General features: G+C 40.8%; 2 protein-coding genes across 7 annotated transcripts in view; one reads left to right on the top strand and one right to left on the bottom strand.

Moving 5' to 3' along the window:
• Positions 1–319: 319 nt before the first annotated feature.
• Positions 320–15,212, bottom strand: PGAP4 (post-GPI attachment to proteins GalNAc transferase 4). Of its 4 annotated transcripts, XM_088129979.1 has the most exons (4): positions 15,122–15,185; positions 11,696–11,767; positions 9,867–11,037; positions 320–3,338 (listed from the first exon to the last, which is right to left on the bottom strand). In XM_088129979.1, exon 4 carries the CDS (start codon positions 3,213–3,215, stop codon positions 2,034–2,036), a length of 1,182 nt encoding a protein of 393 aa, XP_087986105.1. In that variant the 5' UTR covers positions 3,216–3,338; positions 9,867–11,037; positions 11,696–11,767; positions 15,122–15,185; the 3' UTR covers positions 320–2,033. The 4 variants fall into 4 exon arrangements, with proteins under 4 accessions (XP_087986105.1, XP_087986104.1, XP_007438137.1 ...); XM_088129978.1 differs by lacking the exon at positions 9,867–11,037 and having other exon boundaries at positions 15,122–15,187; XM_007438075.3 differs by lacking the exons at positions 9,867–11,037; positions 11,696–11,767 and having other exon boundaries at positions 15,122–15,212.
• A 1,312-nt stretch (positions 15,213–16,524) lies between these two features.
• RNF20 (ring finger protein 20) overlaps positions 16,525–21,070 on the top strand; it is a 28,240-nt gene continuing 23,694 nt past the window's right edge. Inside the window, exons 1-5 of one of the 3 annotated variants that reach the window (XM_025173095.1) lie at positions 16,525–16,673; positions 17,898–18,061; positions 18,744–18,911; positions 19,000–19,147; positions 19,282–19,464. In XM_025173095.1, the coding sequence (XP_025028863.1) occupies positions 17,933–18,061; positions 18,744–18,911; positions 19,000–19,147; positions 19,282–19,464 (628 nt within the window). In that variant the 5' untranslated portion in view covers positions 16,525–16,673; positions 17,898–17,932. Of the gene's footprint in view, positions 16,674–16,716; positions 17,070–17,897; positions 18,062–18,743; positions 18,912–18,999; positions 19,148–19,281; positions 19,465–21,070 lie in introns of those variants that run through there. The other 2 variants (XM_007438076.4, XM_007438077.4) reach the window with 2 other exon arrangements.

Genomic DNA, 21,070 nt, shown 5'->3' on the forward strand with positions numbered 1-21,070 from the left:
TTGCGGCCAGAGTCACGGAATGAATTAAGTTCGTAAACCGAGGTTCCACTGTATTGTCCTTTCTCTAATCAAAGAAGTCAGTTTGTCCACCTCAGCAAGTTCTGTCAATTTCACCAACCATTCCTCCATGATGGGTAACGCTGAATCACTGGGTAATACTTCTGATTGGATCACTCAAAGATGTTCTGGAGCATGAGCTGTTTTTGTTTTAGATAGATGCCCCCAGAAACCCATCTACTATCATTTTCTCTTAATTTTCTAAAACAAAGGCACTGTAATAGCAAGAGCACCAGAACAAAACCTAGACCCATATACAGAGGACAGTGTATTTATTTTAATTCATTACAGCTGAATTCCCACTGAAGGAAATATACATTTCTAGGTTCAACTTTTTTTTTTCTCTGAGAAAGGAGGATGGAAAAAGCCTTGCCCTTCTCACAGATTCCCAAAGTTGGAGTTGGAGGAAGAGAAGAAAAGGAAGAAAATGCTTCCCTATAAATGTGTCTATGTATCATCTGGATAAGGCACTTGTACTTCTTGAGAAGCCCATTACCAAGGAACAGTATGAGTAGTATATGACATAGGAGATAGCAAATGCAGAAGAAATGAAGAAAAATGAGAAAGCTTCCATTTCCTTGTAGAATGGTTTTGAACGGCGCTCATTTGATTTTTAAAAATTACTGTCAGTACATTTCAAAAGCAAGCAAGAGATTGGGTTGGGCAGCTAAAGAAAATGCTCCCAGGGCTTCCTGTCTTGGGGAAAACAAACACTTTATGACAAAATATTGAAGAGAAATGGGTAAAATGGTCAGACAGGAACCAGCTGGCCTCTCAGAACCAGAGCTGCTAATTGATAGGGCAATCCTAATTTACAGATGGAGGGTTTTAGGATTAGATTTTTCTGGTTATAGGCTGATTTCAGAAATCTGTTAATGGAGAGATCTGAGCATTTGGCTAAGATATACCAGCAGGGTAACTAAAATAGGGGACAAGAAGAAAAAGGGAAAGGGAAGAGCCCACTTCAGCACAATCAAACCTTCTGAAGTTAAAGTTATGTCCACAATATTAGCATATTTAGACTGTTCATTTAATCTAATGGGCTTTCTAATATTCTCTCCCTTAGCCATGCCAACCCTGACATTACTAAGATTAGGATGCCACATAACTTAGCTAGTCTTTAGCCATTTTGGTCACATCAAATTGAGTGACCTACCTTGCTGCTAACTTTAAAGGTTCTGCATGCAGAGAGAGTTTGCCATTTGCAAGGGCTCTTTTAGATACATTCAGGAGGTATGTGCAAAAGTACTCTTAATGCTGAAGTGTGAAAGTGACATAGATGAAAGATTTGGAACAAGAAAAAAGTAAACATTAAGATAATCACAGCCCTAACAGCTTCACTGAAAATGATTATCTGTCTTTGAGTACAGGCCAGCCTTTCCCAAGCTGGCATTATTTCAATGTGTTAGGTCTGCAAGCCTCCAGAAGTCCCAGAGGCCATGTTGACGATGTTGCAGCCAACACATCTCAAAGGCATCAGCTCAGGGAAGATAGATTAAGGCAATTAAAACATAGTTTCTCTTTTCAGAAAGACAATTAATGCTTCACAATTACGGGAAAGAACCATTTAAAATAGTTTCATAATTGCTATTTAACAGAAAATTTAAAGCACCATCTCTGTTATTTCTACCAAGAACTCTTGTTCATTATCTGCAAGATATCAATCAGAGCCAACTTTCACAACCTAGAATTCTTAGCCAGCACTACTACCAGCCACACTGGCTGGGATTCTTGGAATTGCTACCTCACAATGAGAGGGCACCATGTGCGAAAGGCTGATTTAGACTGAGTTAGACAATTGTTTTTTACACTAAATGTTGGAAAACTGAACCACAAGTTTATTTCTCATCAGCGATTGTAATCAATTAATCTCATCCAATCCCCAGCTTGCAACTGGAGATGACTTAGCTCAGCAGTGAACATCTCACGCTGGAGCTTTTGCTCATCTGTTAGGAAGATGAGGAAGCACTGAAAAGTCAAAGCAGCTTTGGGTTTTCATTCAACCTGAGAGTCGAAAACATCCCCACATGTCTCACCAGATTGGGCTCAACCACAAATGCTTGCTCGCCCTTGGTACGCAACAGTGAATAAAGGGCAGTATCTTTGGCAAAGCCTGGGTAACAGTGCACTTCTTTCATGTAACCCAATACACGGTGTGCTGAAGGGGCAGAGAACAGCATGGCAGGAGTGCAGCATTCGGTCACGGGCACAATATTGTAGAAGGATGGTGCCAGGCGTCGAAGCTCCAAAACATAGTGGCGCCCAACCAGTTCTACTAGCAGCATGGTGTACAGGGCAAAAAACAACACAATGGACCAACTAAGGCTGGAGCGGCTAGATGCCCAGGAATAGACAATGCCCAAGAAGGATCCTGAAAACATGCCTAATCCAAGCCATTCCAGGATCCTCATGGGTTCTGGATTGATGTAATGTTGAAGTCTCTCTGGATGGTACAGTTTGATATAAAGGGCATCTCGGAGGTGGGGTTTTGAGAATCGTATCTGCAACAAGTGATGCAGGACTGGAAAGAACCCCTCCTCTGGGATGGTATCATCTTCCACCAACAGGACATATTTTGGTCTGTATAGCTGGAGTGACTTCTCAAGGCAGTAGGTGTAATCTTGCTTCTCCTTCTCAAAACGGTTTGGCAAGAGATCCAACTTCTGCTGACCGCTGTAGCGGTTCACCACAGCAAAGAAAGTGGCAAGCAGCTTAGCATCCCAGTGGTTGCTGGGATCTGTTTCCACATTACAGAGTAAGAGCCGGTGGTGCTGGCAAGAAGGGCCACATTCCTGGAGCAGGCGGTGGAAGCGGGCTGCTACTTGGAGGACATAGTGGAACTCTGGGCGCCTCTGCACTGTAATGATGGTAATCAGCAACCATGGCTGCAAGGCCTCATTGGACAACTTCTCTGACCCATTCTGCAGTCGCTCAAAGTAACGGAGAGCACTCAAACCCTCCTCTTGGCTCTGCTTTAGAAAACGTTGGCTCATTGAGTTCAGGTACCGACCACGCAGGTAGAAATAAGAATGAAGGAGCTGCCGGCAAGTCAATGGAGCTATCACACCAAACGTCACCACACTCAAGGCAAGGAACTGCAGGAATGGGCTGGACCAGCGGCACAGCCGGCCCCACGGCAGCAGTCCGCGTGAGAACATGACTGCTGCATTTGCAGTTCGACAGTCCTTTGGTCATTTGCTGCATGCCATTTGGTCAGCCTGTTGTTTCATGCAGCAGACTGTGCAGAGGGGCTTCCAGAGAACTCATGATCAGATTCAATTCTGCAAAGAAAAAAGAAAAAAAACTATTATGGAGATTTTTAAGGGTATCTCATGCCTGATGGAACAAGTAGCTGTACTAAAAGCTTTCATTTGAACAACAAACATTTTCCATGACTGCTATTCCCTCTTAGAAGTTCACTTTAAGCAATGAGTACCACCTGACTGGTTTTTATCCAGTTGACCTGTTGCAGATTTAATAGGCACATTCGCATGCCAATTTTAATTTTTAAGGCAGATATACAGCAATATGTATCATGTAATAAACTGAAATGGATAACTTTCCACTTCAGATTTGCAATTCTTATGATATGTGTAAATATAAGCACATTTAGGCAATGCATTAATTTTACCAATATTTAAACTCTATTGAATTATTATTTTTTGGCTGATACTATCAATGAATCAATGAGAAATCAAATCTGCCTTTAGCAGTTCTGAGGAATTGGTTAATCTTAATAAACAAGTGCAACATGAAATATGAAGTGTGACTGTTCTGGATCCCTGCTAAAAAGCACACCCTTTTAAAGCACAGTTTCCTTCTGTGAAGTCTGAGGGAGTTCCTTGGTGGGGTACACAGTGTTCAGAGGAGGCAGGGTAGGGAGGAAAGGCAAGGCTTCCATTATATTTACATATTAGGCACCAAGGCAAATATAAGTATTTAGAGGATGGAAAAAAAGCTGACTGAAGAACTGAAATGAGAAACACACAACGTTTTAAAATGACTATAAATTTTGTGCATTAGCCAGAGTACAAAGGGGAACTTAGAAACTGATATTTCTCTAATTTTTTTAGTAGTTTTTCCTTCTCTTCCCCCTCCTCCTCTTCTTTTTCTTCTTGTATTTTTAAACAACAGCTAGTGGAGATTTTGGCACTTAGCTCAGAAATTCAAATCCTTACGCTGTTAAAATAATTTACTGCATTTTGTTTTTTTATGGTTAATTTCTCATCAATGATATACTGAGCTAATCTTACTAATTCCTTTGTCCACTTATAGATACTATATTTCTTTGTAAGTTATTTTTCTTTTTTCCTTTTCCTCCTTTTGCTTGCCTGTTCACTTTTTTAACAATTTAAAAAATCAGCTTCTAATAATACCAGGTTTTTAATTGATGTTCTTGCCTTCACTCAAAATAACAAGATCTAGCAGTTTTGATTTCGTTAGATGCTTAAGAAAGCCTTTGATATGGTTCCTCGGAAGCTTTTGAGGCCGGTTTTGACTTATTTTGATTTTCTCAAATGTTATATTTTGAATTGACACAGCTTACTGAACCATTAAATCATGGATGATAATTAATGCTGTGTCCTCTTCTTAGTTAAATTTATATCAAGGTACATATTGTTCCTTCCTCCCCTTTTAATTTGGCTTTAGAACCTCTTGTGTTAAGTAGAAATACTAAAAACTTTAATAGAATTGCAGTAGGAGACCACAGTGTACAAGACCCTGCTATAAGTAGATGACATATTTCATGCATAGAACAGGCATTCTATTCCTAAACTCACTACATGAGTTTGGTTTTCCTGTCTGGTTACTCTATTAATTGGATAAAATATAATAGATGCCACTAGGTCATAACAGTAATTTTGGTACATACACAGAATGGAGTTCTTACATTGTATTTGACTCCTTTGTTTACCTCAGCTAGCAAATGTGAACTAAATCCATTGTTTTCATGCAATCAAAGAAGTTGCAGACATATGGACTAGAATTCCTTTGAATATTAGGAGTAAGATAAATGTGATTAAGATGAAATAATTCTGAGGCTGATTTATAGTTTGAGAGGCCATTCAAAGCTTCTTTTCTATATTATTTTTACAGGACTTTGAATAAATTACTATAACAAGGTCATCCTGTGAGATTTTCATTGTATAAATTACAATTACCTGCTGGGAATTTAATTTCCCCACTTTCAGGTTTATCAATAGGCATTTATCCTGGATCTGTCACCATTTAGAGTCAGAAACTTTAGTATCATGCTCCTTTTTGGCTCAATGTGAGATTTATTATTAGACCCAATTGAAATCCTGTCAAGTATGAGGATCCCTGTTTGTACCAGGATCGAGTTCAATATTTGTATTTAATGTACATACTGAAAATATTGGGTCACAGATATAATCTTGATCCTTTTACACATAAAAAGCTCAAATTATGAGAAATCCCAGTTTTAAAATAGTGGGTAATTCTATTTTATAGAGAAACTGGGCCTCTCATAACATTATTACCGTATTTTTCCGACTATAAGACGATACTTTTTTCTAAAATCCTTACCCTAAAAACTGAAGGGCATCTTATTCAAGGAAGTCAGCCGAGAATCGGGCGGTTGCAAAACTGCCCATACTTTGTTTCTGCAGAGAGGCTTCCTCCTATTGCTAGCCTCCAATCACGAGTGAAATAGCTTGTCTCCCAAACAGACTTCCTCCAATCATGAGCCTGATGTAACTGACGTCAGCTGATGCTGAACAAACCAATTAGAGGAAGGCTGTTTGCAGAGATCAGCAGTTTCACTCGTGCTTGAATGTAATCAGTTATGCAAAAGAGCCTGGAAATAGAGCTGCAGAGAGACGGTTTGGACCTCCTCCCACCGAGTGTATCAGGTCAATGTTAACTAATTACTAAATAAAAATGTGTTCTGCACTATCTTTAAAATATTGATTTCTTAATTTTGGGTTGGAAAAGTGGGGGTCATCTTGTACATGGGGGCATCTTATTGTCGGAAAAATACAGTACTTTGGATCAATTCAATTATAAGGAAGCTCTTTTTAAAACTTCTGCAGAATTAAAAAAACAAACAAACAAGTTTGCTTTACCTCAAAGTACTTCTTGACATTCACTCTTGATTCAGCTTAAGCTTTTATTATTTGGTGTATTTGATCCAGATACTACTGCTGCTTCTGAAGTTGTAGCAGTGGTTGGAGGTTAAGGAGAATTAGCTGTGCTCCTAAGCCAATAATACATTTCCTTTTACAGTTAAGTTAATAAAATTGATATTAGTTATTCCTGCAAATGAGTTTGAAGGTCCTGCTCTGGTAAACCAGAGGATGGTTACTTTAAATAACATGATATAAATGTCCTATGATCTTAAAAGAAGGTTAATATGACAACAAAAATGCTTTGTGTACATTTTCCACCTCCAAGAATGGTTAACAAGCCTGGGTCACCACCTTGCTGTTGGGGAGGCAACCTACAAGGTGGAACATTAACTCATATGACTTAGACGTGTCCTGTTATAGCCACATTTTGGCTGAAATTATGAGGATTGCTGGACCAATCACTGTGTGCAAAGATGCATATATTATTCTTGCCTATATCCCTAATATTTGGAATCTATCAAAACATCAAGAAGTGTGGATTCAAGCGTGGGGGCTGGAATAATTATCATACAATATTGGAAAGAAATATCTAATCCTGATTTGCAACAAGGGATTGCTAATGTGTTGTTAGTCAGTATTTGAATTAACATTTTTTCTATCAGCCCTTTCCTTTCCTTTTTGCTTTTCCCTTTTTATTATCATATTGTTACCTTGAGATTATATTATACTATTCATATTGTTTGTCTATGATGTTTTATTTGTAGGAAAGGCTGATTATAGGACTTCCCTTTTTTAAAAAAAATCTTGCAATGACATTAATTTCCCAAAGTAGAAGAAAACTTGTGTTAAAATTGACCAATGGGTCAATGCTGACCAATGCTGGTGTTCCTACTTGTTAGCCTAGTGACATATCCAGTTTCTTCTATTACAAATCTTATTATTTTTAATAATTAACCATGCATGTTAAATAGTGAACCAAAAGTCATTTGTATTTCTAAATTTGCTCCATCAGAAGTATCACTTCTGCCATCTAGCACTAAAGACAGTTACAAACAAGTTTTTTTTAAAATTAAAATCCTCACTTCCTTTCAGTGTGAATTCTAAACAGAATTCAGTAATGAAGATGAAACTTTCTTAGAAATGTTCAGTAAAAATGGGCTGAAAATTGCTTGGAAGCTATATATTTTTTAAAATTATTTGCCATATTTCTTGTACTACTTTAAGCTGTTTGTTTATGCTCCCTCATCAGGGTCTAAGCCCTAATGAATTGAAAGGGACTTATTTTTAAGTACAAGATTCTGTTGTAAAGAACTTTACATGATATATAGGATGACTAGTGTAGTATAGAAATATGTGCCATGTGCTATATTTCTTAAAGTATACATGCTTTAATTTTCTTCAGATAATACTCAATCCAAGTGTTAATTATGGAAAACAAAGGAAGTACTTACAAATATATGAACATATGTAAATATATACAGAGTAATTCTAAACAGGAAGCAAGCATTAGAAAAAACAGAAAAACATTAGGACTAACAATGAATGTGGAACAAGGCAGGAGGGGCGGGTCACTCAGGATGGGGAAGTAAGGGGTGGATGGGTGGAGGGAGAGGGATGCAAGCTTGCTTAAACATTAACTTTGTTTTACCTTTGTTTTATAGCCCTTCTTGAGTTTTTGACAGTTGCAAGCTCTATTTCACCCAATGTCAGAAGCTATTAGACTCAGTTAAAAGCCCATCTCAGAAGTTTGTCTAACTTAGCATAAGTCAAATAGCCTGGGGCAGAGAGCCCACTGTCTACATAAATGAGCTATTTGTACAAAGCAATATAAAAAAAGGGAAACTAATGGGGTGTAAAATAACTCTGGAGGGAAAGGAACAGGAGGAAAGGTCTGTGGAAAAACATGTTTTCAAGGAGATGTGAATGATTAGAGAATGACTTACCATGAAAAACACATGTCATCTAATCTCTAATACTACAGTTTGCAAAGTACAAGGAAGGATGAAAAGACAAGTTGCCTTTTGGCTTCTGAGAATTAAAAGCTGGCAGAAGCTAATAAACCAGAACAGAAAAGTATCTTCCTGACAGGATTCTTGTTTGTATTTTGGGTCTATGTTTTCACCATATTAAATCTAAGCATTTATAACCATTACTTATTTCTTAATTTGATTTCATTGTATGTATCTTGTTAAAGAAAGTCAATTTTATTTTAAATTTTGGTTCAGTTATATTATTCCAATGGCAGGCAAGACACATGGCTTTAATAGCTTTTCAAGTGGATCACAGAACAGGAACACACCTGACCTAAACAAATACACCCAGATCGAAATACACAGAATCATGGACCTCATCAACCTCTGCTTCACTACCTATTTTCAGTGTGATGGACAAATATACCCACAAATCAGAGGCACACCCATGGGATCACCACTCTCAGGACTCATAGCAGAGACTGTAATGCAACGCCTAGAAATTATAGCACTTCCACACATACAATCTAAAGTATGGGTCCGGTATGCAGATGACACGTTTGTTATAATAAAAAAGGAACTACTAGAGAAGACACATGAAACAATCAACAACATCTTCAAAGGAATAAAATTCACCAGAGAGGAAGAAAACAACACGCTACCCTTCCTGGATATCCTCATCAGCAGAGGAAACAACAGCAAATTAAAAACCCAAGTCTATTGGAAGACAACCCACACTAATCAAGTACTCCATTATCAAAGTAACAACCCAACCTCCCACAAGAGGAACTGTGTAAGAACATTATTCAAATGAGCACACACGCACTGCAGCAACCCAGAACAGCAGAAAAAGGAAACAGACCACCTATACATCATCTTCCAACAAAATGGATAACCACGCAACTTTATCAAAAAGTGCCTGACCGCTCAACCCACTACAACACAAGCTATGGAAAGGATAACACTGCCATACATCAGAAATGTCTCAGAAACTAGCAACAGACTACTATAACCACATGGTATCTCCACAGCACACAAACCAACTAAAGCCCTCCAAAACATCTTAAGCAAACCAAAAGACCCAGTATCCCAAGAACAAAAAACAGGAGTCATCTACAACATATAGTGTAAGGACTGTAACAACTACTATGTAGGACAGACCGGCAGAAGGCTAGCAGAGTGCATCTATGAACACCAGCTAGCAGTTAGAAGGCTCAATGAAAACTCCTTAATCTCACAACACATGGGCAGACTTAACCATAGTTTCAACTGGGAAACAGTCAGCAAAATACATGGGAATTTATGGAAGTTTGGTATTCAGACAAGGCAGCCATCAACAGGCACATAAACAACATCTACACACTATTCAAGAGACAATAGAAAAGAAAACAAAAGACCAGAACATCTCCTCACCAGCAATCATCACCCAGATAAGCAGAGATTACCACCAGGCATACAATCAAGCAGTAAACAATACCCCAATCAAGGAACTACCAGAAGGAAAAAATAAAACAAAGCCCCCCCGCCCCCCAACACTGGCAGGGTATACCACAGTATATAGTGCATTTGGAAAGTATTCAGACCCCCTTCACTTTTTTCAATTTTGTTATGTTGCAGCCTGATACTGCAATCAGTCATTTTTTTCCCCTCATTAATCTACACTCAGTACCCCATAATGACAGAGTGAAAACAGAATTTTAGAAATGTCTGTAAATTTATTAAAAAGAAAGAACTGAAATATCACACGTACCTAAGCATTCAGACCTTTTACTCAGTACTTGAAGCACCCTTGGCAGCAATTACAACCTCGAGTCTTTTTCGGTATGACATGACAAGCTTTGCACACCTGGACTGGGGGATTTTCTGCCATTCTTCTTTGCAAATCCTCTCAAGCTCAATCAGGTTGGATGGGGACCATCGGCGGACAGCCATTTCCAGGTCTCTCCAGAGATGTTCAATAGGGTTCAAGTCAGGGCTCTGGCTGGGCCACTCTAGGACATTCACAGAGTTGTCCCTAAGCCATTCCTGTGTTGTCTTGGCTGTGTGCTTAGGATTGTTGTCATGTTGGAAGGTGAACCTTTGGCCCAGTCTGAGGTCCTGAGCGCTGTGGAACAGGTTTTCACTGAGGATATCTCTGTCCTTTGCTCCATTCAGCTTTCCCTCAACCCTGACCAGTCTCCCAGTCCCTGCTGCTGAAAAACACCCCCACAGCATGAAGCTGCCACCACCATGCTTCACTGTTGGGATGGTATTGGGCAGGTGATGAGCGGTGCCTAATTTCCTCCAGACATAACATTTAGAATTGAGGCCAAACAGTTCAATTTTGGTTTCATCAGACCAGAGAATCTTGTTTCTCACAGTCTGAGAGTCCTTCAGGTGCTTTTTTGCAAACTCCAAGCAGGCTTTCATGTGTTTTGTACTGAGGAGAGGTTTCTGTCTAGTCACTCTGCCATACAGCCCCAATTGGTGGAGGGCTGCAGTGATGGTTGTCCTTCTGGAACTTTGTCCCATCTCCAAAGGATCTCTGGAGCTCAGTCAGAGTGACCATCGGGTTCTTGGTCACCTCTCTTACTGAGGCTCTTCTCCCCCGATTGCTCAGTTTGGCCAGGCGACCAGCTCTTGGAAGAGTCCTGGTTGTGCCAGACTTCTTCCATTTGAGAATTATGGAGGCCACTGTGCTCTTGGGAACCTTCAGTGCAGCAAAAAATTTTTTGTAGCCTTCCCCAGATCTGTGCCTTGTAATAATCCTGACTCTGAGCTCTGCAGGCAGTTCCTTTGACCTCATGGCTTTTGCTCTGATACAGTATGCACTGTCAGCTGTGAGGCCTTCTGTAGAGAGGTGTGAGCCTTTCCAAATCATGTCCAATCCATTTAATTTACCACAGGTGGACTCCAATCAAGGTGTAGGAGCAGCTCAGCAACTATCAAGAGAAATGGGAGGCACCTGAGCTAAATTTCAAGTGTTGTTGCAAAGGGTCTGAATACTTATGCCAATGTGATAGTTTAGTTCTTCCTTTTTAATAAATTTACAGACATTTCTAAAATACTGTTTTCACTTTGTCATTATGGGATACTGAGTGTAGATAAATGAGAAAAAAATGAATTTGAACGATTGTAGTATCAGGCTGCAACATAGCAAAACTGAAAAAAGTGAAGGGGGTCTGAATACTTTCTGAAGGCACTGTATAAACAGAGAACAAACCCCACTCCATTCTAGCACTGAAGATGTTACCTAGCCGGGTAATGAAACATTTGCAAGAAAACAACCAAGCTCAGAGAACCCCAAGGACTCCACAGTCCAACCCTGAGCGACACATATTCTCTTCTGTTAGAACAGGAATAGTGTGGGCTTAGCTTGAGCTGCTGAAATTTTGTTCTAAGACTGTTAAATTCCACAGCAATATTTCTCAATTATCTTACCAGCAGCAAGTTACTGAATCCTAAAACAACTAAATGTATTTTCATCATTTTATGTTGGCTGGGAAATCCAGGAATAACAATCCAAATACATTTGATACAAACTCTACTGGAGAAAACTAAGGATAAAAGTTTCTGATCACTCTGAGACAATTAGCTTACCTATGTCAGACAGTCTGTGTTTTTGTTTGTTTATCAAAGTTGTCACCGCCCATCTTTTGTTAAAAAGCAACTCTGCGTGGTTTATAGAAAAGATAAAATCAATTAAAATACAATAGAAAAGCAATCTTAATAATAAATAAATTCCAAGAATGATGGAAATTGGCAAATAGCTCAGGGAATGTCATCAGGGCACTAACCACCTCCGGGGACGATTAGAGCTCTTATCGCCCCATGCAAGCTGGCAGAGCCAGGTCTTTAATCCTTTCCAGAAAGCCGGGGGTAGGGACCCGCTGTTCTGGGGGGAGAATATTCCAAAGGGCGGGGGCAACTGCAGAGAAGGCTCTCCTCCTGGGCCCTGCCAGCTGACATTCTCTCAGTGACGGGTCTGCAACATGCCTTCTCTGCCTGACTGGGTGGGACAGGTTGATGTCATGGGGATGAGACAGTCCCTCAGGTACATGTGTGATCACCCACAACTATTTTTGAGAATGGCCACTGTTAACAATGCAGTTGTAACTGTAGTTTTCTGATTTCATTTCCCTCTAACCTCCCTATAATGATGGTTAAAGTATCATACTATATTCTTATTCTAACAATAGTTCAAACACTATCTAGACTCTTCATGGTAATAAAATTATGGTTTCCTTTACGGGATTAGTTTTTTCTCTGACATAACAACATAGCATTAGAACTCACAGCACACTGAATCACAAATTAACCAACTATATCTTCTCCTTCTATACTGTGTGAACCCAACCCGCCTGTTTAACTTATTTTTCTGGGTACTGCCTGAACGCAGAATATTGAGTTGAGAAAAGCATACGTTTCTCATTTAATAGCATACTGAACTTACTTTCTAAATATTTATTTTGAAACTTAAAAACTGTGTTCAAAAAAGAATGGAGTCCTACTCATGCACACTTATCTCATGTTTTACATTCTTTCTTTAAGCTCTTCAGTTTAAGGAAAAAAGTACATTGCCTTTCTATTCTCTCCAAGGTAGGCAAACTGTGCGGCTGATAAGCACAAAACTGTTCAGGACAAATGTGGGACTGGAAGATATACTGTCATGATAACTTCAGGCCTATAAAAATTAATCAGTTAGGTGGCCAAAAGGATTGAAAATGTGTAGACTAGAAAGGTGAGGCTGTTTGAGGAAAGAATATATACTTAAAAAGGAAAAAATAAAGAATATCAAACCAATGTTTTCTGGATAGGAAATTAATTCTTCCTGATCCCAATCTGCCCAAAGCAGCAGGCACAAATCTACTTTTGCTTTGCAGCAGGACATCTGGCCTCCCAAAGAAAAGAAAAAAATGCTCTTTCCAACTAGTGTTCCAGTTGTTAAGCCTTTAAAAAATGCTCTGCTGATATGAGTAATAATGCTCATAAGCCATCATTGTGAATAAATTTGCCCCTATTTTCATCCTTGTATTTGGGAAAGCAAGAGATAGGTCATTTTTATCTTGGATGTGCAACTTCTTTCTATATCAAAAGAAAAAATAAAAACAAAAACAAAACCCAAAGATTTCATTCATGCAAAACTCCACAAAACTCTCCCACCAAAGCATGTACATATCTGACATAATAGATACATAAAACTGGTGCCAACTAACAAACGTCATTTCCCTGCATCTCCTGCATTGATGATGTTACCTAGTATGTTAATGAAATCTGTGCAACCCAAAAATCTAGCAGAACATTCTAACAAAACTACATGTTAACTTTGAGCTACACAACTTTGAGCTCAACTGTTGCACTGATGTATGAAGGTGAAACACTTCACCCTGCTCAGAAATGGGAAAGCTTTGTAGGTAGACATATTTCCACTAGAGAAGAACAATTCTTCTTGTATGAATACCAATGACAATATATCCTACCAACCAGTGTGAATTATAGACCACCTATAAATTGTGGAAGTGGATGGAAAATACATGGATGAAACCAGATGCATTCCTTAGACTACGCAAATACCAACACATCATGAATAGTGCATACCACACTAGAACTAATTCTAGGCACAAAACTGCGATAACAGCTATTGATATTACAAGTCAAAAAGAAAGCAAAAAACTGAAAGTATCAAAATTATCATTGTCAACCCTCCGAAAAAACTGAACCAGAATGGATATTAAAACCTCCCAACCTGCCCCTTAATTGCAATAGAATGAAATATTTGCAACCCCCAAACCTAGTTCGGAGAATTCTAACACCACAATATGACAAACCTGAGCTGCAGATGTTTTCCACTAACACAGGGACACTATGCCTTCTGCCACATGTAAATGTTCTGGGGGTAAATCTATCACATATGTTTAGGAAGAAGCACTCTGTAACAAAAGTCCAAACTCAACAGCATAATTAATCACTCATACCAAATTCATTGATGATCATTCTTTTAATATGGAACTTTTTGAAAATTACTATTCCATCATGGGCCATAAGAACCACCTTGTTGGATCAGGCCAAAGTCCCACCTAACCCACCATGTGTCCCACAGTGATGAACTCAGGGAGCTCACAAGCTAGATGGAAAGCACTCTTTCATTGCGTCTCCCTAGCAACTCCTCACATACTGCTTATGATTCCAGACGCAACAAGCAGCAAATCAGTCCAGTTAATGTTAATACATTACAAGTTGTCCTTGCTTACCGACTGCTTCGTGCAGTGACCGTTTGAAGTTACAACAATGAAAAAACAATTTTGCGACCAATCCTCACATTTACAACTGTCACAGCATCCCGTGGTCATGTGGTCCCCATTTGGGCACTTCACAACTGGCTTGCGACAAGCAGAGTTAATAGAGAAGGCGGAAGTAAAACTGTAAGCAATGGTCACATGATTTTCCGCTTAGTGACCACGCTGCTTAGCAACCAAGTTGTAGGTCCCAATTGTGATTGCCAAGCGAGGACTACCTGTACATAAAAATTACATATATTATATAAAACGTACATACATTGCACAAATTTGAATTAAACAGATGTTTGGCTGGAATGGATTCTCCTTCAACCTGTGTCCCTCCATAAAATTTATTTCACTGGGAGAAACCGGAAACAACTGTCCTTCAACTCTATTTTGCATTTCTTGGGAAGAGGGAAACGGAAAGAGAAGTGAAAGAGGGGAGGAAAGGGGAAGGAAGCCATGAGCTGGGAAGGGAAGGATGCTCCTCCTTGCAGATTTACACACTTGGAAAAGGTGAGAACTGCACACTCCTCCCTCAAGGCTGCAACCCTCGCCAGCCACCCGAACAGCTGAAGCATTACGTTTGGGAGGACGGGTATATCCCATACACACACCCATTAAGCAATTATAAATATCCAGACACGGTCGAAAAGGAACTTGGTCTGCGGCCCCCTGAGGACCCCCACCCCAAGCTTCGTCTTCAAGGTCCCCGAGGGCGCCTCCTGCCTATCCCTGTGGCGTTTACCTCGGCGTAAAGAGCGAGGCACGCGCCTCCTCCTCCTCCTCCTCCTCCCCCACCGACCCGCCGAGCAGGAAGCAGAAGGCGAAGAGGCAGGAAACGGAAGTCGCTCATCGGCCGCTCACGAGCCGCGGTTCAGCCACAGTGAACGAAAGGGCGTGAAAGAGCCCGATTGGGCGGCGGAGCCAAATTCGCCGTGGCCTAAGCGGCTTCCGTATAGAATTCAAGGCATCAAGGAATGCTGGGAACTGTAGTTTCAAGCGCGCCGGAGGGGATGGGCCACCAGCTTCAGCACCTTGGCCAGCATCGGCAAGCCGGGCTCGCCAGGTCCTCGCCTTTCTTCTTTTTCAATTTAAAAAGACACCCACGGAGACACATACACACACATATGACTGTATGTGTATGTGTGTGTATGTTTTACATGCATGCACACACACACACGACGCCCCGCTTTTTCTAAACACAGAGAGGGGAAGAGCTCTAACATATCCAGAAAGTAGGAGTGCCTTTAAAGCATGGAATGGTTGATTTTAAAATAAAAATAGAAATAATTCATCCGCAGGGCTGAAGCGGTGGAGATTAATTGTGCTCTTCGCATCGGGAGAGCGCTCACATTTGGCTATCTAAAAAGAGAGAGAGAGAGAGAGAGAGAGAGAGAGAGAGAGAGAGAGAGAGATGGGTTCGCAAGTCCAGTAAGTTCAGGACCGTACAATTATCTTTCCCAGGGACGACAAATCCCATCAGTCCCACTCAGCAATCCGGGAGGATGGGAATTGGGTTCGGAGGGGACCATGTTCCGAAAGTTTGGTCTACGTTTCTGAAGTTTGTCCCTCGGTGAAGTTCGAAAACGCATCAAAATGCTTCCTTGGAAATTATTCAGCCCTCAATTTGTTCGAAATCCGCACAGAAAATGACTTTTTTTTTCTGAAAACGGAAAAACATGAACTTGTGATTTATGGGTTTGAGGATTAGAAAGAATAGAACGTGAAAAAAAGGGAGCCATGATGTAACCTTAAGAAGAGAGCATAAAATATAAATGCATTTATAACTGCTATAAAGAAGATCAGAAGCCACGTCTTTCTACTTCTACTTCTACTTCTACTTCTACTTCTACTTCCTTCCTTCCCTTTTCTATTTACTTATCACTTTTCTTTTACTTCTCTTTGCGTTCCTTTTTCTTTAAATTTGTGTTATTTTTTACTTTGCAAAAAACTCACTTAACAAAAATTAACTTAAAAAAAAGAGAGAAATCCGCTCAGAAAGCGTACCTCCGACCACAGCGGGAAGCCAGGGAGCTAAATACGTTCCTACTGCCGCCCTTCGGACGCCGCAGTCGTCGACAAGGCGGCAGATGTGCCAACTTCCCCCGGAAGCTGAGCACCTTCGCTCACTCTGCGGATTATGAAGCTGTGGTGCGGAGGCGGCGGCCATTTTGAGTCAGGGCAAATAGGCCGTTCGAAGGAGGAAAAGAAGCGAGGCCGGATTGGTTGCTTCGCGTTGGTCGTCGGCGTATTGTTTCCGGTGTCAACTGTCGTAGGCCGGAGGCTCTGTGGGGCCGGTGGGCAAGTGGGGGGAAAGATAGAGAGTGTGTGTATCGGCGGGGTGGGGCCTCGCTCTTGGGGTGTCGCCCTCGCCCTGTCCCGGGGCGGCGCGCGGGGGTGGCTGACAAGGCGGGGTTCAGGGCTGGCGTGAATGGGGTGGCCTCTTTCCGGCTTGGGGTGCCGGGGGACGTGGAGGAGCGTGTGGGGCAGGGAGACCCGAGGCCGTCGGACTGCAGACCCAGCGGGCGGTGAGCGGTGTGCCCTGGGCGGCTCTGGGCCCTCTAGGCGTCCCTCGTTAGAGTGCCTCTGAGCACGAGCAAAGTGCTTTTCCGCCTCTTCTTTGAGCAAGCGGCCTCCGTCCTCCGCTGCTCAAGAGGCACTTAGAAGAGAGCGGAGCACCTGCTATTTTCTCAGTATGTTTCATCGGTTCTTGTTTTCGGTTTCTTGCTCCCCAGGGCCACGCACCTGCTTGTCGGGGGATCCCTTTTATCCAGGGATGGGATAAACTTAATTCCTTAGTCTACCATATGTTTTGTTCGTTAACTCTGTTTCAGCCTCTTGCTGCCTTCGTATTTCTGCTGCTCTGCTTACTGAAAACTAGATGACAGCAAAAGAGAACCTCTGTAGCTCAGGGCGGAACTGTGCAGCTCCGGGTGCTCTCTGAGCTTGGTGGTTTGCTTGCAGACCTTTCCTTACCCGACTAGGTAACACCTTTAGTGCAAGCAAGTGTGGGGTTTGCTGACTGTTTATATACAATAGCTTGCCTTGCCAGTTTTTGGTGGGGTTCTCATTGGGTAATGAAATGTCTGCAAGCAAACAATCAAGCTCGGAGAGCATCAAGGACTCCACAACTAGGCGACAGTTCAAATGCCTGCGTGCTTTAAAATAACTAAATCAAATGTAAACATTCTCAGCACTGATCCCAGGGAGTAGTCAGCAGATCTCAAATGGGCAAAACAGCAGTAATTAGTGAATTAAAAGAACAAGCATCTGTGGGATCGTTTTGTAGATTTCAAAATGGAAAGAGAATGGTTTGGGTCCCCCCCCCCCCCTTTGTTGGTTTAAAACCAACTTGGTCTCAGATGTAAAAATTACAATACAGGAGAGGGGATTTGCAAGAATTTTGTTTCAAATATAATTTGTTGTTTTGTTTAGTTTTTCCTGATAATTGGAAATGCTTCTTAACAAGATAAATGAGCAAGTTTAAAAATCAGACATTTACAATATTCCTTCTCTTTCAGGAAAAAATTGAAGTGGGAACCCCCAGTTTATAACTATGTCTGGGATTGGGAACAAGCGAGTGGCTGCAGAGACTAGTCCATCAGCTCCTCCGGAGAAAAAGGCAGGAGTTGAGGACTCAGAGACCACTGTGGAGACTATTAAGCTTGGTGGCGTTTCCTCAACGGTTTGTATCTTATGTTAGGTTTTATTCTTTCTGTGGAATGCAATAATATTTTGCTGTTAATGCTCTCCTGGACTCCCACAGCCACTGTGAGTTCTGTCACAAAGCTGGGTGGACTTGAGTCTAGCTCTCATGGAAGTGACAAATTTGTTCCTAGGATAGGAGGTGGGTGATTAATGTAAGTGATTGTTCATTCCTTCTCCCTTTCATATTAATTTTTTTTATGGATTTTTATAGGGAGGGGGATATTTTGAGGAACATTCTGTGATAACCTCTTTCCTATAATGTGAAATGTTATGAATCAGGTTTTAGTTGGTAGGTACCTAGTGTTCTCCAGATAGTTTGGACTTCAGTAGCAAAGGATTGTAGGTACTTCGGTCCAAAAAAATGTGGAGGCCATCAGGTTGCCTACTGCTAGCTTACTACTTCAAACATACATTGAAATGAATGGTTGTTTTAATAACTGATGTTCATGTGATTTATTTGTATCTTGCATTTGCTTCTTGTGCTGCAGGTACATACATGTTTCCAGTCCCATCCCCACTTTCATTCTTGAAACAACTGTGTGAGATAGATTCACCTGGGAGAGAGAATGATGGCACAAAATGATGGACTTTGTTGAACCTGGTTCTTCCCAGCCCTAGATCAACATTCTAATCACTGTACTATGTTGGCTCTCTTTCAGGAAGAACTGGACATTCGTACACTCCAGACTAAGAACCGAAAGCTGGCAGAGATGTTGGACCAACGACAAGCTATTGAAGATGAGTTGCGAGAGCATATAGAGAAGCTGGAAAGGCGTCAGGCCACAGATGATGCTTCGCTGCTGATCATCAACCGCTACTGGAGTCAGGTCTGCTGCATTTTTTCTCCTAAGGTTCCCATCCCTTTAATTTTGCTTGCCCAAACGTTCTTAAAAATAAAACATTCCCTTCTTTCAGTTTGATGAGAACATTCGCATCATTTTGAAGCGCTATGACTTGGATCAAGGCCTTGGGGATCTCCTCTCAGAGCGAAAAGCGCTGGTAGTACCAGAACCAGAACCAGATTCGGACAGCAACCAAGAGCGGAAAGATGAGAGGGAGCGAGGTAAGGTATCAGATACAGGTTGGTGGATGTTTTACAAACAGATTCTTGTGAGCTCATGGTGGTATGGAATGATTTATCTTTTGGATCCAAATTGCATCTAGTTATAACTGCTTTCTTGCACTGCTATAATTTAGGAGAAATATTTGAGCCTGCATTCTCCTTTCTGGCTATTCTGGCTAGCAGCACCAGTGAAGAAATGGAATCCCAACTGCAGGAACGTTTTGAGGCTTCCCGCCGTGCAGTCACACAGATTGTGACGATGTATGATAAACTGCAGGAGAGAGTGGATGTGCTGTCCCAGAAGCTGAACAGCGGAGGTATGGCATTTTCCAGAACTTTTGGATATACTACATTGCATTTTCAAAACATTCATGCTTACGGAACCTTTCAGGAAATATAGGCTAATCTGTTGCTAATCCATTGACTTTGTTGCCAATTTGGCAAATAAATAATGATTTATAATACTTGTTCCTTTTGAAATTATGCCAAAATAGACATTTGGCTGGGAATTGCAACTTCACATCGGGAGAGTTGCCAGAATAGGGCAGGCTGTGCCTTATAGTGAACTGGAGTTATCAGATAAAATGAATTTTGGCATAGTTGATAAATGATACTAAGGACACTTTTTGACTCTTTTCATATTACTGAATTTCCAATTCCTGTTTACCCCCGACTATTGCCCCTTTTGTCTGAAGTTGATCGGATTTCAAGTCCAGCAACATATTTTGATACCATTAAGTATAGTATCTTGTTGGAATTGGGAACTGAAAGCACCAGGCTCTGGTGATTCCAGTTCTCTTTCTCTGGGCACAGTCAAAAAGTGATATTGGGAGATTTCAGCTCAACTTCTTAGGAACTGTCCTGGGGAACCTGCAAATTTCCATATTTTCTTCCATACTGTTTAATATCTGTATGAAGTCCCTTGGAAGGATCATAAGCAAGTTTGGAGCTAAGTGTCATCAGAAAAGTTCTGAGATAGAATATCTAATGCTTCCATGGGTCTCCAGGCTGTAGAGGAATAAATATGGGAGAAGAGGCTAGCTGAATTCAGGCAAGTTTGTTAACTGATTCTGAGAGATGGATTTCAGAGTTTGGAAATTACACCTATTCTGAATAGAGTTACGCTGTCCCTTAAGGAACAACTTTGCAATCTGGGGTCTTCCTGGATCCAGCATGGATGCTGTGCAGTAGAAATTGCTTTGTCTGATCAGCTTTGACTGATAAAGAAGGTACACCCCTATCTGGAGGAAAGAGGCATGGCTTCAGTCACCTTGAGGCTGAACAGTTGCAATGTGCATTTTGTGCAAAAGTCCTTTAATATTGTCTGGAAATACTAGCTAACCTAGAATGCAGGAGCATGAGTAATATGTGATGATTCCTTGGGATCCCATGTTACTTTATGATGAGATTTCTGATTGGCAGATGCCTTCCAAGCTAAGTAATTTGTCTATCCTCATATGGTTTAGTCCCAAACTACTTCCAGAATGGTCTGCTGTATAGTCTATTCTGTACTGTAGTTCATCAAAAGGCACTGTTGTTTTATTGTAACCTTCCTATCGTGCAAGTGGTGCTATTTGGTTCAGTTGCTTTTTTAATTTGATCGATCTTCCTATTGCTGAATTACATGTTGTATTTTCTGGTTTAGTTGAACTCCATAAAGTATTTGCTTTATATGGATAGTACCAGACACCATTAATATTTCAACTTATTCATAGTAAACTTTTTGCTGCTTGAGGTTTGAATCTACAATGGTTATTTATATATTTTATAATTTGTAAATACTTATTTTATGTTTGATTTATTTATTGTACTTCAGTTCTGTGCAACAGTGGGGAATTCTCTATAATATTATTTAGACCATTATAAATATATTTAGAAATATTCCTGAAAGTGTGAAAAGAAACAAACAAAAACAAAAGGTAA

This window comes from Python bivittatus, unplaced genomic scaffold (genome assembly GCF_059951505.1).
Source record: "Python bivittatus isolate LINGU-HERP-01145 unplaced genomic scaffold, Pbiv_v1 ctg000850_np1212, whole genome shotgun sequence".
Taxonomy (NCBI): Eukaryota; Metazoa; Chordata; class Lepidosauria; order Squamata; family Pythonidae; genus Python; species Python bivittatus.

Bases quoted from the DNA above. Each gene is read 5' to 3' on its own strand.
- PGAP4 (XM_007438075.3), bottom strand. From the start codon at position 3,215: ATGTTCTCACGCGGACTGCTGCCGTGGGGCCGGCTGTGCCGCTGGTCC.